This window comes from Malaclemys terrapin, chromosome 13 (assembly GCF_027887155.1).
Source record: "Malaclemys terrapin pileata isolate rMalTer1 chromosome 13, rMalTer1.hap1, whole genome shotgun sequence".
Classification (NCBI taxonomy): Eukaryota; Metazoa; Chordata; order Testudines; family Emydidae; genus Malaclemys; species Malaclemys terrapin.
This window is the reverse complement of record NC_071517.1, coordinates 1,783,197-1,801,530: the sequence shown is the minus strand read 5'-3', so window position 1 is coordinate 1,801,530 and position 18,334 is coordinate 1,783,197. Positions and strand designations below refer to the sequence as shown.

Sequence of the window (18,334 nt, the reverse complement as noted above, 5' to 3'; positions counted from 1 at the left end):
CCGCTGCTTCCTGGGGGGCTCCAGGCCGACCTGCTTCTCGCCTCGCGTTTGCCCCTTTCGCCCCCCCCCCCCAGCCCCCGCTGGGGGCGGACGGGATGGGGGGCAGGTGTCTGCTCCCCCGGTCGCTCTGCTGCCCGCTGCTGGAAGCGCTGCGCGGAGCCGGCGGGACACGGGACCCCTGGCTGAGCGCTGCCCCCGCCCGCAGCGCAACAGCCCCCAGATCCCCCCCCATCCCCTGACCCCGCCCCTTTCTCAGTCTCCTCCCCCTCGCGCTCCCCGGCAGATCTGCGCCAATCCGCGCGCCCCGACTCCCCTTGACGGACAGCCCGGCCCGGGGAGGCCCCGCCCGCCTGACGTCTCCGGCCGGGATTTGCATGAGCTGCGGTGCAGCGGCGGCTGGAGCTCAGTGTCTGCGGGCGCAGGAGGCGGAGTGCGGCGAGCCCGGGCGCTCGGACCCTCCCCAGCATGGAGCTGCCCGCGGTGGGGGAGCACGTCTTCGCCGTGGAGAGCATCGAGAAGAAGCGGATCCGCAAGGTGAGGCGGAGCGGGAGGCTGCAAGCGGGAGTCGGGGGGTGCGGGAGGGAGGTCGGGGCTCCGCCGAGGCAGCGGGGCTGCAGCTGACGCCTTCCCTTTTCCCTCCCCCCCAGGGCAGAGTCGAGTACCTGGTGAAATGGAGAGGCTGGTCCCCCAAGTAAGTACCCAGGCGGGGAGCGGGGCTGCGGGCGCAGGATCCCCGGCCCAGCCCGAGCTGCAGAGAGCCCCCCCCCCCCCCCCGATGCTTTCTGCGCCGGGAAATGCCACCGCCAATGCATGCTCCAAAAGAGGCTGGGGAGAGGCCAGAGGGGACCGGGGAGCCCGGCAGAAGCAAGGGGAGGGAGAGAGAGGCAGACGGTGACTGATGTGCAGCAGAAAATGGCTCCTTCCCCCTTTCCCTCCTCGGGAGCCAGGCTCCATATTGCAGAACCGAGACGGGGGAAAATAATTTAAAACACGAAATAAAACGCCCCGCCGGTCCTAAGCCCCCGATCCTGGCCGAGGAGGAGGCAGGGGGCTGCCACCGGGGCGCTGCCACGGGGCGGGGGGGGAGGCAAACCCTGCCTCCGAGCACCGAAGAGAAGGAGATGTTTGCGGGTGGCGGAGTAGTTGGGGTTTGCATGACAGTGTCTTGCAGGGAGGGGCTTGCATTGGCTCTGGGGTTTGGACTCTGCTGCTTAGACCCTGATGAGCACCACGGGTGTCAGTGGGGCTCGGACAGGGGCTTTGGGAAATCGCATCCTGGCATGCTTAGGATTCTTCGGGAATAACAACTGCGCTAAATAAACACCCCCGCCCCTCCCCCTCTCCGGGTAGCTGGAGTTCCAAACGCGCCCTCCGCAGTGGGTCCAGGTGCGCGTGGATTCAATGTGCCTAACCTGTAAGATGGCCCCTGGCAGCTCTCCGGCGAGGGGAGACCCCACCCCCCGTCTCCCTTGGGTGGGGGGAACCCGGTCTGTTGCTCAATGGAGTTTCTTCTCCCCTTTGCAAGATATAACACGTGGGAACCGGAGGAAAACATCCTGGACCCCAGGCTGCTGATCGCGTTCCAGAACAGGTGAGCGCTGCGCTCCTGCGCGGACCCGGCCTGCAGCGGGGGAGGGAGGCAGGCGCAGAACCCAGGCGGCGCTGCTGGAGCTCGCGGGGAGGGAAGGGGCGGGTGGCAGTGGGGCCACTGCCTGGCCTGGGTTTAGTGCGGGAGGACTAAGGCAGCCCGGGTGGCGCGGGAGCCGGGCCTTGCAGGCGGAATGCCCTGCGCCGAGCTGGGCACTGGCGGCCCCGGCCCCCTTGCAGAGCCGAGCCGGAGCGCAGCTCGCAGCGAGCTGGCATTGTGCAATTGTGAATGCGTCACGGAACTTCACTTAACCCCTTCGGGGCCGCAGGTTGGCGGGCGGGCTCCGGGCATTTCGGCTGCGGGGACAGGGCAGGGGGTGTCGCGTGTGCAGTAGCGGGGCGATGGGAGAACCGGCCCTGTCCGGGACGGAGATTGCACCTTCCAAGGGACAAGCTCGCGAGCTGCAGGCCCGCCTGCCCGGAGAGCAGCTGGGTGCAGGGTGCATGACCCTCGGCTAACGGCCCCAGCCTATCCCTGCAGCCCCCCCCCGCCCGCCTGCCTGCCTGGGGGGACTGGACGCCCCCGCGTGGAGGCGGCGGCGCTGCTGCTCCCCGCTCGCGTTTGGCGCATTATTTCCTGCGGTGTTTTGGCGCAAACTGTAGACTCGAGCCCGTGGCAGGCAGGCGGCTAGCGCCGGGGACGCGTCTCTCCCCGGCTCCGGAGCGACCCCGCCTGGGCGCGTCCTGCCCGGCCGAGTGCTAGGCGCTGCCGAGGGAGTTCACGGCTCCGCGGCCCAGGCACCGCCGGGCGCACTGGCGCGGAGCAGATGCGCTGACTGCAGCCGTGCAGCCGCGGGCGGGCGAGCCGCTCCCGGCCCTTCCCCGGCTGCTGGCTAGCGGGGCAGTGCCCAGGGCCCGCTCCCACTTGGCCCGCCCCCCGGCGCGCGGGTCGGGGGGCTAGTCACCTTGAGGCCCCCGTCCGGGCAGGCAGCGAGCGATGCTGGCACTGCCCAGGATCCGGCCAGGCCCCGCGGAGCCCGGCGCGCTACGGGGGACGGGCCCCGGCCTCCCCCCCCTGCAATTGGCTGGTTCAGCCCCAGCGGCCCCTCCCCCCGCGGAGACATTGGCCTTTAAGGCAGCGATTCTGAGTGACGGCTGGCGGGGCTCGTCCTGTGAATCCTAATGAGATCATTAGCCTCGCCGCCGCCGCGCGGGTCCCGGGCGGCACATGCCGCGCACAGCTCGCCCGGCCTCCGGTCCCAGGGTCCCGCCTGCTGCGCCGGGGGGCTCCGGCTCCCTGCCTCTGCCCAGCGCTCGAGTTCGTGGTCTGCTATTGCATACGATGCCGTTGTCACGGCGTGAGGGCAGCTGGGCTCCAGCATCCTCTGGAAATCCCGGTTGCTTTTTGTGTGATCTGCGCTTGGCTGTGGAACCGCAGCGAGGGATTTGCTGTGGCTGGTTGGTTTTTTCGGGGAGGTCTTTAGTGTGTGCGGGAGGGAGACTGGGCAGCTCGCTGGCGATTCCCAGGACAAACCAGTCCTGCTGGCTCGCGGAAAAGTTCCCCTACGAGCCTCAGCAGCTCGCGTCTTTGCTTTACACACTGTTGGCCCCTGTTCTTTATTGTAATGTGCCTCTATCTAAGTGATGTGTACCGAGAATTAACGACCCCCCCCCCCCCCAATTCTCCAGCGTGCTGTAGGAAAGTAATTGCATCGCGATTGATTTTTATGTTCCTGCAGGGAGCGGCAGGAGCAGCTGATGGGATACCGCAAACGAGGACCAAAACCGAAGCCGCTGGTCGTTCAGGTGAATTCAATGAGCCACAATGTTTTTTTTCCCTAAGGAAAGCCATTTTTAGGAAAATTCACACTCCGGAAAGTAAATGCAATCTCTAAATGGCGATCTTTGCAAATAGACTGATTAAAGCCACTTCGTTTTGTTTTTAATATAAACTCCCTTGTTTCCTCCCATCTCCAGGGAGGAGAATTTCATCTGGTTTCATCATGCTCAGGATCAGTGTGTACATACAAATCCCTTGTTAATTTTAAATGCCAGATGAAGCCCCTCCCACTCCTCTCCACAACCAACCACTCCCCCAGTCCCAAATCTGACTTCATCATTCAATCAAACATGCACAATATCTCAGTGTAACAATGAGCATAAATTGGGACAGGCCCCAGAAACAGTGAAGAGAAGGAAGGAGCCCATTGCTGCAGGAATACACTTCCTGGTGGCTACCTTGCAGGGGAGTTCCTGGGTATTTCTTTCCTGGCAGATCTCATTCCCCATCTCGTCATTGTATTTGTATGTATCTGTCTCTGGTTATAAACTTAGCTTCTGCCCCATGTGACGGAAGGTGGCAGTAACATGCGGTGCCAAGCCTTGCTGAAGACTTGCTTTGGCAAGAAGAAGGTGGCTGTACACACAGTGCTTTCTTAAGCTGTGATGATGCTGTTTGCATTTTTAGCTGCCCCTCTTCTCAGCAATCTGTACTCTTTCCTTGGGTGTATTTCACCTACGATTTACCCTTGCCTAATAGGGACAACTGATTGAAGGGTACTTTTTACTGCCTCTAATTTAATCTCAAACAACATGGAGCCTTTAGGTCAGGAACAGGCCACCGCTTTTTATGTTCAGGCCTAGAGTGTCCCTTCCTGCCAGCTGCTGTGACAGCTCCGTTTTACTGGGTGTGCATGAGCTTGTTGCATGGACTCCTGCAGAAGTGCTGATCTCTTGTCTGAAGCAGCCCCTTGACGGGCTCTTGCTAAACTTGCTGACTTTGTGTTGCAGCTCCCTTCGTTCGCACGGCGCTCCAATGTCCTCACTGGGCTACAGGACCCTGCTGTGGACAACAGGCCGAAGCTCGAGCTGAACTCTTCCGGCAAGAGCCAGCAGCATCAATACGAACTCAACAGCAAGAAGCACCACCAGTACCAGCCCAATGGGAAGGAGAGCAGCATGAAGCACCAGCCACACAGCAAAGGGAAGTATTACTACCAGCTGAACAGCAAGAAGCACCACCACTACCAGCCTGACCCCAAGATGTACGAGCCCCACTACCAGCCCAGCAGCAAGGAGCCACAGAGCCAGGCCTGCTTGGACCACAGCAAAAGCCCCTTGGTCACCCATCCAGACAAATGGGCTCACAGCCCAGCCAAGAGCCTGCTGAGCCCCGTCAAGAACCTGGCTACAGAGGGCAAGAATGGAGCAGAGAAGAACCTGTCTAGTGGCACTGGGCCGCCTTCCCGTGATGGCGTGACCAGCAACGGCATTGGGGGCAAAATGAAGATTGTCAAGAATAAGAACAAGAACGGGCGCATTGTGATCGTCATGAGCAAGTACATGGAGAATGGCATGCAGGCCGTGAAGATCAAGTCTGGGGAACCGCCCAGGAAGCGGACCACCGAGGAGAGGACTCCCAGGAAGGGCGGGGAGGAAAAGCAGGAGGCCTGGCGAAAGCATGGGGAGGAGAGGGTGGCCAGCACTGACCACAAGAGCAAAGCTGGACTTGAGGGGGGCCAACCCCTCACAGAGCTCGGAAGGAGCCCCAGAAAGATTCCCCCTGCCAAGGAAGCACCTCCTCCCTCTGAGCAGCCCCTGCAGCTCACCACCAAGCCCAACCTTGTGCCCTGGTCCCTGGATCCCAGCCGGGAGCACAGCCCTGCCCCCATGGGACTGAATCTCTCCAGCCCGGGCTCCAGGAAGCGCTGCCTCTCTGAGCCGCATGAGGAGAGGGAGCCAGGCAAGAAGCGCCTCACCTCACGGAGCATCAGCGCCCCCACCTGCCTGAGCCCCCAAGCACCAGAGAGGCCCGAGCACCCTCTTCCAGCCACCTCCCAGCCAGAGGTCATCCTGCTGGATTCGGACCTGGACGAGCCCATAGACTTGCGCTGTGTCAAGCCCCGGGGTGAGGGTGAGCTGGCTGTGGCGCAGGTGAAGCCAGAGGTGGCGCAGGTGCTGACGGAGAAGCCGGCAGTAGAGCCGCCGCAGCAGGAGGCGGACGGGGAGGGAGAGGCAGAGCCCCTGCAGGAGTTCAAGCCCTTCTTTGGAAATATAATTATCACGGATGTGACCGCGAACTGCCTGACCGTGACCTTCAAGGAGTATGTGACAGTGTGAAGGGGCAGAGGCTGCTCCCCCTGGGGAGGGACCTGACACTATCCTGGAGCTGCCTGCCCCTCGACCCCCTCTAAGGTATTGTCACTGCCCTGACACCCATCTCCCTCCCCTCCCCACCACGGTGACTGCAGCACTCATGCAGGGAGGATCCCACCAGATGCCTCCCTGCCCAAGAGGAGGGGTGGGTGGGACACAGTGACTCTACCCCTGCTATGCTGGGGGTATCCTCTACTGCTGCTCCATCGCTGCAGTCCCAGGGCGTGCCCAGGACTTGCAGGTATCAGGACACACGAGGATGGGGCCGGCCAGTTACTCAGAGTTACATAGTATTATATTTTAACAGTGCTAACTTGTCGAGTGATTCTTGCCCCCGTTTGTACGTGGTGTTATTGAAATGTATTGTTTGAGCTGAAAGCTGGTCCCTCTCTGGCCATGCTAATATATTTATTTGTAGGTATTTATATAATGAAATATAAATCCTAGATTTATGGAGTCCCTAGATCCCCTTATAAACTATATCAAACAAATATTTTCTGTTCTTTTTAACCATTCAGCATTTGTTAGTCTCATTCCTTTGACCTGTCTTCATGAGCTGCAGGACCATTCCCTGGTATATATTTTTTGATACTGTACATGTGTTGTTTCTATGTGAAAAAAATAAGTTCATTATCTAAAGCTAAACAAGCTATTATAGAAACTGCTGCTACTAGAAATGTCTAAACTATAAGCTTCCTATTATTAATTGCTTGAATGTAAATATTAAATGGAGATGTTGAAAGTGCATTTGATGTTCTGCAGCTAGCATAGATCTGATTGCAAAGACCAGCTGTTAGAAGGTGGGGCCTAAGCTGCCAGTGGCACTTCCTGGTTTAAGGACTGTATTGTGGGGGAAGAAAATGTATCATGCAATCATTGCAAAGGACTATAAACCTTTACAAAAACTACTGGAAGTTGGAGTGCATTTGTTACTGCTTATACACAGTACTGAAAAGACCTCTGTGGGTGTGAATTTACATGACTGGGTTTCCCCAAACAGGTATTGTCAATTTAAAGCAAGAACTGAGGTAGAGTTTTCTTAAATATCTAGGCGAGATTGAAGCCATGTAGGATATTTCTTCTAGTAAGAAGGTAGAGTTGAGAGTACTTGTTGCCTAAGATGTACAATAAGCTCCTACTTTTGTTTTCTTGATCTGTTGAGAAAACAAAACAGCACTAAGGCAATGGAAACTGTCTTCCCTCCATGCCAGCCTTCTGCCTGTGCTTCGTGTAACCCCTACGCATGCAGACGGCCACCTTGCTTTTCCCAGCTCTTTAAAACTACGGGCCTCCATTTTCAAAAGCAAATAGTGCTGGTGGGTGCCCAAATCGAGGCACCTTGCAGGGGCCTTGTTTTTGAGAAGGCAGGTGATCCACAGCTTCTGAAAACCAGGATCCTATAAGATGGCTCAGCCAACCTCCTCTTGTAACTGTCAAATGATATCCATAAATGCAGATCACGATTGGATGCTGTAACCTACGTTCTGTCACTTCATTAGGCAGAATTGCCCAAATAGTGTGGATCTAAAAAGTTAAACTAAGTTTGCAGAGGTTTTGAACTCACTTTACAGTCACTGGATTCTACTGAGTATTGCAAAGTGGTAACACTTTAAAAAGCTTACACCACCATGATTTTGAAAATATTTTGACACTTGATGTAATTGCAAAATATCACCAGTCCATGGAGCAGGTAAAGCTTCCGTTCCACCAGCCACTAATAGTCATAAAATCTATTTAGAAGTATTAGACATAATCTAACCATTTTTCCTTTGAATTTTGTGCTTGTAAAAAGCACCCTGTTGATATCCTCTATATCCATTTAGGCTTTCATTGCTTCAGCTGTTTTGGAGGAGATTTTGTAGGTGAATTGTCATTTTAGTTTGATTTATATGTTCATGTGCCTAGAGCCTGGAAATAGCAGACTTTTTGGTTGATTGCATAAAATGCACCTAAGTTACATGAGAGCTAACTCAAAGCTTCCATAAACTACACTCAATCTATGTTCTTTAGGTTTTACCTGGAGGGACAGAGGTGATTCAATCAGCATGGTGATCTCTCTGCTGAGATTAGCAGGAAGGGTACTGAGGTTGAAGTTTTCTGTATCAAGACCAGCTGATGGAGTGTAACTGCTTCTTGCCACTACTGATCTGGACTGACTTGGGCCTGTTATCTTAGAGGAGAAAGGTTCTTTATTTTCAGTTACCCATCCTCTGAGACATCCACAATTTATAGACACTAGGAAATAAGAGCAAATACTGATTGGCAAACTATTTTTTAAATCCCAGCCATTAATATCCTTCTGAATGATGCTGGAATTTCCCTCTGAGATGCTATTTAACTAGAAATTAACAAAATAGCTATTCTAGAATAGTTACAGCAGAATGGTTGTTGGATATAACCCCTGGGTGGGTGTTCTTCTGGAATGGAGAACCTTTTTCAGATTGTAGCTTAATCCTCTTTGAAAGGAACAATTATTCTGGAATAAAAGCATCCGCACAGGGTTTTACAGGGAAATAACTATTTCAGAATGGCTATTTCTGTAAGTTTCCAAGTATAGCTGGGCCTCTACTCCTGCATGAGATAAAGGACACATGACTGCAGCCTGTTGTCCCTCTAGGCATGCAGCATTCTGGACGTTCACATGCTCAGTGGGACTGGCTTTGCGAAGTCACTATGTAAAGGAGGAGGGGGAAAAGCACCACATCTCACTCAAATGTCCGGCTGCCTGCGTTTTTCAGCATCAAAGATGATTTTCTCCCGTTACTGTACTGACTCCTCTGATCTAACAGGGTTCTAGTCAATCTTAGAAGGCAACAGAATTGTTTAAATTGCAGTTGGTTACAGCTGCTCTGCCAGGAAAGGCAGTGGGGGTTGCACAGGTGTCAGAGGGTAGACTCTGAAGTCACTGGGGTTGCACAGATATAATTTGGGAACCAATTTGGCCTGTAAAACTTTCATTAGGGGTGGTTTGGTAGGAAGTTTGGCTGGCCGAGCCCCAGGCAGTTGGCAGCACTCGCAGTTAGAAAAGAACTTATTTCACTTATAAAGTGAGCTAATGCTTGTCTGCAAAAATAACTTTTTCACAAACAAAAATTGGTATGGAAGTAGCAGCACACCTCAAGGGCTGCAGAATGTGACCTGGGCAAGAGGAAGTGCTGCTTTCCCGACTAATGCACGAGTGAGGCTGGAGGCTCTTGGGGGCTGAAGGCAGGCGTTTTCTGTTAGCAAAGCTTGTGCAGAAAATACAAATGTGTTCATTTACCTTTTGGTTTAATGCAGCGGTTCTCAAACTGTGGGTTGGGACCCCAAAGTGGGTCATGACCCTGTTTTAATGGGGTCACCAGGGCTGGCTTAGACTTTCTGGGGTCTGGGGCTGAAGCCTGAGCCCCACCACTGGGGTGGAAGCTGAAGCCTGAGGGGTTTAGCCCTGGGCAGCGGGGCTCAGGTTACAGGCCCCCTGCCTGGGGCTGAAGCCCTTGGGCTTTGGCTTTGGCCCTCCCACCCAGGGTGGTGGAGCTCAGGCTTTGATTATCCCACCCAGGGCGGCAGGGCTCTGGCTTCGGTCCCTTCTCCTGGGGTCATGAAGTAATTTTTGTTGTCAGAAGGTCACATTGCAATGAAGGTTGAGAACCCCTGGTTTAATGCAAACAACCAGATTCCTGACAAATGGGATGCCCTTTTTGAAATTACTAAGGCCGTAGCCTCTTCTTCAAACATTGTCCCCTAAACCAGTGGCTCTCAACCAGGGGTACGCATGCCCTTGAGTGTACGCACAGGTCTTCCGAGGGTCCATCAACTCATCTAGATATTTGCCTAGTTTTACAACAGGCTACATAAAAAGCACTAGCAAAGTCAGTACAAACTAAAATTTCATACAGACCATGACTTGTTTATACTGCTCTATAGACTGAAATGTAAGTATAAAATAAATAGGTCTGTCAAGCAATTAAAAAAAAATGGCAATTAATCATGTGATTAAACAATAAGAATACCATTTATTTCAATATTTTTGGATGTTTTCTACATTTTCAAATATATTGATTTCAATTACAACACAATACAACGTGTATACAGTGCTCACTTTATATTTTTTTATTACAAATATTTGCACTGTAAAAACCAAGAAATAGTTTTTTCAGGTCACCTAATACAAATACTGTAGTGCAGTCTCTTTATTGTGAAAGTTGAACTTACAAATGTAGAATTATGTCCAAAAAAATAACTGCATTCAAAAATAGAACAATATAAAACTTCAGTCTACAAGTCCACTCAATCCTACTTCAGTGAATCAAGCTCAGGCAAACAAGTTTGGTTGCAATTTGCAGGACGTAATGCTGCCCGGTGCTGCTTCTTACAATGTCACCTGAAAGTGAGAACAGGTGTTCGCAAGGCACGGTTGTAGCTGGCATCGCAAGATATTTACGTGCCAGATGCGCTAAAAATTCATACGTCCCTTCAAATAAGAAGCAGGCAGCAGGATCTCTCGTAAAATGTAAACAAACTTGTTTATCTTAGCGATTGGCTGAACAAGAAGTAGGACTGAGTGGACTTATAGGCTCTAAAGTTTTACATTGTTTTGTTTTTGAGTGCAGTTAGGTAACAAAAAAAATCTACATTTGTAAATTACACTTGCACAATAAAGAGATTGCACCACAGTACATGTATGAGGTGAATTGAAAAATACTATTTGATAATTGTTACAGTGCAAATATTTGTAATTAAAATAATATAAAGTGAGCACTGTGCACTGTCTATTCTGTGTTGTAATAGAAATCAATAGATTTGAAAATGTAGAAAAGCATCCAAAATATTTAATAATTTTCAATTGGTATTTTATTGTTTAATGGTGCGATTCATTTGAGTTAATTGCAGTTAACTCACGCAATTAATTGACAGCCCTAAAACTAAATCCATTGGAATAGAACTATTGTAATTATATGGTAAAAAGGAAAAGGTGATTTGTCAGTAATAATGCATTGACACTTTTTTTGTATTTTTGTGTCTGATTTTTAAGCGAGGTGAAACTTGGGATACACAAGACAAATCAGACTCCTGAAAGGGGTACAGTCGTCTGGAAAGCTTTAAGAGCCACTCCAGCAAGCACAAGCTGACAGCTTCCTGCTTCTCGAGGAATCTTTTGAGATCCTGTTTTAATCTTAAAATTATTGGTGGTTCAGTTATACAACTAGCTGAAGCAATTATTGACTTTTAAAAACTAAATTGCATCTTATTTAAGGCTCTTTCAGAGCCTGGAGCACTCTGTGCTCTTAGTGCAGTGCCTTGAGACAGAAGCACCCAAAATGTTGTTGTCTTTTTGACAAAGTAGCTGTGGTTGTTTGAGGCACCATTTCCCGGAAACCACAGAGCCAGATACTTCTTACATTAAACACAGTCCAACTATTAAAGTAACTCCTGCAGCTTCCTGTGCAGTGAAAGGTGTGATGCACATCTTCTAACCAGGCAGTGCACACTCCACTTACTTTATGCCAAGTGGCTAGGAAAGAAATTATTTGCTTAGCATGTGAATACTTATTTATATCCGTGTCTTGCTATATGAAGTGCTTCAAACCTCTGTATCTATTACGGAGGTGTTTAATTGAGAGAGGTGGTCACTGACACACCAGACTGAACCTCAAATGGGATATTGGACAGGATCTAGTGTTACTGTTCTATTTGCCTTCAGAAAAAGTGACTTATGTTAGATATACAGGTGAAGAGTGGGTTGGTTGGTTGGTAGAATTTTTTGACAGCCAGCGTTGCCTGTTTATTTTAAAGGACAATTTGCCTAGATACATTAGGTCTTTTTAAAAGGTCTATTGTTATGTTTATAATGTATGCACCACCAGCGACTTGTGCAGCTGAATGGATTTTCACTGTCTGGAGAAGGGACCAATTGTAAATCCACTTCCTGGCCCTGGTTTTCAATTCCCCCTGCCCACCTCCTTGAGAACATATTAGTCTTAGATGCCTGCAGTACTTATCTTGCTCCCATGGCCAAATTCTGTCTCTGGTATTTACTTTATCCCTGGCTAAATCAACCCTCTATAGTTTTAAGAGGATTTGGTACACTTCCTGTTTTAAACTGTTACGCACTATTGCTGTTTCTGTTGAAAACCTGCCATGTCCCTTTCCAGAGGTGGCCGCATTTGAGTAACAGATGAAGTGATCCCTATACAGAGTTTGTATATTAGTGTAAGTTTATAGATTGAGTTGGGATCCTTTGGGCAAATATTAGAGACGTGTCATATATGCAGAGTAAGGAAAAAACCTCAAGAGTGTTGGGGGAGGCTAGGCATTAAACTAGTAGGGGAGAGAGAAAGCAATCTAGACTCTGCAGTAGGAGATGGGGGTGGATGGGTTGTAAAATGCTTTGTGACCCAGCAGGGGAGTGGCAGAGTTCCCAAGGGGAAATCATGGGCAGAACATAGAAGCCTTTTTTGTCCAATGCTGCTACTTTCAAGGTGAGATAGGGGATTGGCTGCTTGATCTGGGGAACTAGGACTCTCTCCTCCCTTAACTGGCATGTGGTACATCAGCTTCAACTCTTCCCTTGCTATTCGGAGCAGCCGAGGAGGAAGTAACATGTTCCTGGATGATGCAGAGGGGAAGAGTAGTATATTTTCAGGACCTGCAGTTTGTAATCTGTCAGGCGCTCAGGAGTTCCTCCAGAAGCAAATGTGGCCCCATACACAGCAGCAGCCAAACTACATTGTAACTTGAATTGGATTTCAGTAGAATGTAAACGTTCTCCAACGGCAGGGAAAGGCCAGTGTTCTGGGTACCTTCGCTCTGTGATTGGCACTAATAATAACCCTTCTAGGTCACTCAGGAGATCACAGCCATGGGCCCGGCCCAGGCAGAGCGTGGCTCGGTGCACTATTGCATCCTGGCCATGGTCAGACCATGAAGTGCCTTTGGTCTCATTTTTGCTGCTGCAGGGCCCAACACCATCCCCAGAAATGGATTAGATTTCAGGCTGCTCTAAGGTGGACGTAAAGTTGCCAGTGGGCCATATTCCTGAGCCTTCTGGAGAGCTTCTTGTGTCTGTAACACACAGTGATAGTTCCTCAAGGCCTTCTTCCCATGCACTTTGCCATCTGAACGAGCTCCAGCATATGAACCAGGAAGGAGAGAGGCTAGAGTGCCACAGACCTACTCCGTTGGGCTGGAGCCATTTTTTGAAGGGCTCTGCCCGGGTAATGGCAGCAAAGGAGGTTTCCTTCTCCACATTGTCCCCATTCACTCCATGTGGCAGAGCTGTCTGCTTAAATACACAATTGAGAGATCCTTGCTGAGAGGCGTTTTCAATCTATTTCACAGATCATTTGGATTCAGACCAGCTTCACAGCCTCTCGCATAGCAGATCTGTCAGGCAGGGACAAATGCAAGGGCATCACTCAGCTTGAATTTTGGCCTGAGGGGAGAGAAGGTCCATATTGAAGGTCACAGCCTAAACTGCCCCCAGCACCACCTCAGCAACACTGGCACAGTGAAAGCCACACACTGGGACTTTGCCTGCTCCATCCTGGCAAAGCATTTCACAAATTCTCTCTGCTGCACTTGACTAGGCTTGATACAACATTGCTGGCGCTGGAGATTTTTGGCCCCCATTTGCTCTCCCACCATAAGTCGCCAGACTTCACTGAAGCTAGTCCTGATTTACAATGAGAGGAAGGATGATTTTGTGGCCCAAGCCTTAGCTGGCACTCAGGAAATCTGGGTTCAACTCCTGTTTCTTTGTGACCTGGGGCAGTGGTTCTCAACCGGGGGGGGGGGCCACGAGCAGGTTTCAGGGGGTCTGTCAAGCAGGGTCAGCATTAGACTCACTGGGGCCCAGGGCAGAAAGCTGACGCCCCACCACCTGGGGCTGAAGCCAAAGCCTGAGCAGCTTAGCTTCATGGGGGGGCCCCCAGCAGTTTCTCTGTTTGCTACGCCTCTAACACTGGCCCTGGCTTTTATATGCAGAAAATCAGTTGTTGTGACACAGGTGGGCCGTGGAGGTTTTATAGCATGCTGGGGGGAGAGGGCTCAGAAAGAAAAAGGCTGAGAACCCCTGACCTGGAGTAAGTCACTGAGTTGGTGCCTCAGTTTCCCATCTGTCACTGGGTAAGGCTACTTCCGTTCTCCTGTGTCTGTTTGGATTGTAAGTAATTTGGAGTAAGGACTGTTGCTCTCTGTTGGCTTGCACAGCACCTAGCACATGGGAGCTCTCCTCTCTGTGAGCGCAGTGCGGGGCTCAGACACTGCTCTGGGCAGGTGCTGTCCGTGCCTCCCTTCAGGAGGTCAAGAGACCAGCATCCCTCAACTACACAATTGTCAGGCCCCTGCTTAAGAAACCATTTCTCAGCGTGGACGATCGGAGCATGTGCACCCTGGTGTGGGTTGAACAAACACTAAGGTTTCTATTTAGCCAAACAAACAGCAGGGCCGGCTCCAGCATTTCTGCCGCCCCAAGCAAAAAAAAAAAAAAAAGCTGCGATTGGCGGCGGCAGTTCGGCGGCAGGTCCTTCGCTCCTAGAGGGAGTGAGGGACCTGCTGCCCCCGAATTGCTGTACATGCCGCCCCTCTCCCTTGGCCGCCCCAAGCACCTGCTTGTTAAGCTGGTGCCTGGAGCCGGCCCTGACAAACAGGCAGGGACAACAGTAGCCCTGGGAGCCAGAGGGAGAAACCTTGAATTTCAAGATGTCCTGACTTTAAAGTGCTTCACTTCATGGCTTTAATCCTGCATCTTGCTAGTACCAGGCATTTAATTTCATTGCCTTGATTTCCAAGAGGAGTTAAAAAAGGGGATGGAGGAGAAAGAAAAGTGCTACTCAATCACACTGCACCTTTTGGCCAATTCAGTGCAAACTACAGCTCCTTTCAGTTCTGAGGAGGAATGAACTGAGGCCTTGTCTACACCCAAAAGGTGCACTACTGTAACTCTAATGCTACAGTGTGTCCTCGTACGGACAGAGCAACAGAGAGTCCTGTGGCACCTTTAAGACTAACAGATGTATTGGAACATAAGCTTTCGTGGGTGAATGCCCACTTCGTCGGATGCAGCATTCACCCACGAAAGCTTATGCTCCAATACTTCTGTTAGTCTTAAAGGGGCCACAGGCCCCTCTGTTGCTTTTTACAGATCCAGACTAACACGGCTCCCCTCTGATACTTGACAGTATGGACAGAGTTATAGCAGTGTAAGTGGGCTTCTGTGGGTATAGCTCATTGCTGTACAGGGACGGAATGAAGCTATCCTACCATAAGGCACTTTTATACCGGTAGAACTGTTTGTACTGGTATTGCTGTGTGGATTTAAAAAAAAAAAGTCACCCCCCCCCCAATCAAGTTAATTATACCAGTACAAAACCCGGCTGTAAACAAGCCATAGACCACCTCCATTGAGAGGTCATCATCCTTCATTCTGGGGTTAAAAATACAATTAAAAATGTCAAAAACATAGACCTAACTAGGCATGTGTAAAACCCCATGTCATAAGGCCCAATCCTTCTCCCAGGGAATGGGGCAGCTTTGGACCCTAGGGCCCCATAACTTCCAAATCACTGAACACATTTGCTTCACATTTGGATTGTTGGTCAGTGATGGCTGCAAAACCCCTCAAAGCCCAGATTCTCCAGCTGGCTCCAAATTGGGAGATCCCTGAACCCCCATGGGGCTGTTTGCAGGGTTGTGGCTGATGCTTGGGACTTCCAGCTTCAGCCATTTTGGGGTTATCCCCTCGCAACCCTTCACCTGAAGCACAGGGTCAGGAATTAACTAGTTCCCCATTTACAAAACTCAATAATAGAAGAACTAATATGACTCAAAGTTTAAAAATAAAAGTTCACTTCTCTACTGAGACTAAACACAGCAAAATTCAGCCCACAAGGAACTGGTATAAGAAAGTTATGAGCAACAGAGAACGAAGGGACTAAAATGGAAAGTGGAACTCAGCATCTCCTTCAAGTTGGCTGCTGCTAGTGACTGATAATGAATCTATTATGCAGACATGCTCCATAGTAGGGAAAGAGATGGCATGATGATATATTGTGATACAAGACTTAATTGTTGCATTCATTCATAAGTGAGGAAATCCCCCAGTGAGCCATATAACACATCCCAAATAAGTATCAATATACTCTTTCTACCACCACATGTCTTATGGTTATGCCACATATTTTAAAGAGAATACAGTCTTTGGATTGTTATTGGTGCTTGTGAGAACATGCCATCTTCTACGGAAACAAGAGAAGGAAAAACTGTGCAGTAAGGGAGGATTCTTGCTAGCTAGAGGAGAGGCACATGCAGTAAGTAGTAACCAGATACAAAATGCCAGTTTAGGGCTGCGGCTGCTTGGTTCTGCCATATTTAAGGGGCCAATCCCCAGAATGCATGCTGGGAAATAAGCTACTATAAGAAGGTAACCATGCAGCTCAGAGAATTAATAGATTGGGGGAGGGTATCCTACTTGCTGTTTCTGCATGGTCTAGACTACATTAGGTTGTAGGGCTATTTTTCATACTCCTCTACTTGTAAAGTCAGGTTACTATGTGTAGACCTAGGACAGTAGTGTTAGGAAGAACAAAAATAGGTCTTATCAAACTGGAAAAAAAATCTTTAAAATAGCTTTTCTGTATACCAGGATCTCATGAGTTCTGGGTCTAGTATTTCATGACCTCCTAGGGCTAGCAATTAATTAGGCTTGTTTGAAGTAAGTCTATATTTTCAACTTTCCAAGGGTGGGAAGCATTTTTTCCATCTCTGATGGGTTACAAGATAACACACCTTAATGTTCACTGGTTCAGGACTGAACATTGCCTATCCTGTATTTACAGTCAAAGTAATTTGAGAGAAAAACACTTACACATGGGGTGGAGAGAGTGAGGTGGCAGGTTCTTTTAATTAAAAAAACAATGATAAACCATTTGAAAGCTGCCCAGAAGTTGGGATGTTGGAGGTAATCCTGTCAGAGATAGATTAGGGAGCACAGGGCCAGTGAAGCAGTCAAAAGTGCAAAATAAATGCAATTTATCACATGGGTCAGCAGTTTCGCAGAGCTTTAGAAATAAAGGACCAAATTCTGCCCTTGAATACACCCACACATTCTCTGTTGAGTGAAGCAAGGTCTGTGCATGCAAATACAAGGGAATAATTCTGACCGCAGGAATTTATTCCATTATTATCCTCGCTATATGTGTATTATAGTTGCAGCCATGATGGCTTCCCTTCTCTTATCTGTTTCTCTTCATGCATACCAAGCTGCCAGCTGTAGATCAAATAATTAGACTCACTTTGGTTTATGCAAAGAGAAGACCTGCCAGTTCTGTAGATGCCATAATCTCCCCAAATACCTGCTGAAAGGCTATCTTATCATCATGAGTTTAATGGCTCAAAGTGACCCTGAACCATCTGAACCTTAGCCAGGTGGGAAGGACCCTCCCTAGGTTTCCTCTTCCATTTACTTTTAAAAGAATTCTTCACTCACTCCATGGTATCTGGTTTCCTATTGCTGTTCATTTAACTACCCTGAAACCTGAAACAGACCCCCCTTTCTAGAGTGTTTGATTCTAAGCCTCTGAACTTAGCTACTCGTTAACTCTCAGGGCATGAAAATAACACTTAGCCAGATGCAGTCTAGAGAAAACCAACAAGAAGACACCGAACATGGGACAGTGTCACAGTTTATACTGCAAACCACTTTTTGTGGTTCAGCAACAAAGGCTCAGAAGGGACCAGCATTGGAATAGGGCAGTCTTTTCTTTCTCATCTTTTGGCCTAGCCTTTAGCAAATAAATCTAAACCATGACATTTTCTTTTCTGATTTCTGACTAGTAATTTAAGCCTGCTTTTTTTCTTGTGACATAAACAGCCCAGAATATACACATGCTCTGCTCCCTTGTGCATATACTCTCTTGAAGTACATAACCACATGTTATTTAAGAAATAGTACAACATCACAGACACATTGCTTAGTGTAAGTCATTGCTGAGAGAGTTTGCAGATGATCCTAAGATTCGGAAGCATGCTAAATAATGAGGAGGAGAGATTATAAACTATTGAGAGTATAATTGAAAAAATAGAATTCAATGAAGAGCTGCAAGAATGACTTTGAGGTCTGGAAATGAAAAACTAAATATCAACCTACTAGGAGAAGGTTAAGAGATTGGGTTGATCAGTCTATAATAATCTACGCATAGCTCTTTGGTTTAACAGCCAAAGGCATACCATGTATCTAGATCAGTGGTTCTCAACCCACAGCCTGCAGGCTGCTTGTGGCCCAATCAGCACACAGCTGTGGCTCGTGTGACATCCTCAGGGCCATACAGGTAGTACATATATTGTGTGGATGTGGCCCATGTACCACAGAGAGAGCTGCATGTGTGGCCCACAGTGGTAAATCAGGTGAGAACCACTGGTCTAGATGCTGAAGTGAGCAAAATTTGAACTGGAAATAAGGTGCCATTTTTAACAGAGGGAAATCAACAACTGGAACAAATTTCCAAAGGGTGTGGTAATGGCTCCATTGTCTGGAGTCTTTAAATCAAGACTGGATGTCTTGATAAAAGATCTGCTGTAAGTCAACCACAAGTTATTGGGCTAGATGAGAAAA

At 49.4% G+C, this 18,334-nt stretch overlaps 1 protein-coding gene across 1 annotated transcript; it reads left to right on the top strand.

Moving 5' to 3' along the window:
* Nucleotides 1–377: 377 nt before the first annotated feature.
* CBX4 (chromobox 4) lies at nucleotides 378–6,650 on the top strand. The gene is made up of 5 exons (XM_054047159.1): nucleotides 378–534; nucleotides 648–691; nucleotides 1,526–1,591; nucleotides 3,327–3,393; nucleotides 4,378–6,650. The coding sequence occupies exons 1-5, from the start codon at nucleotides 466–468 to the stop codon at nucleotides 5,704–5,706; spliced, it is 1,575 nt and encodes a 524-aa protein (XP_053903134.1). The 5' UTR covers nucleotides 378–465; the 3' UTR covers nucleotides 5,707–6,650.
* Nucleotides 6,651–18,334: the final 11,684 nt, after the last annotated feature.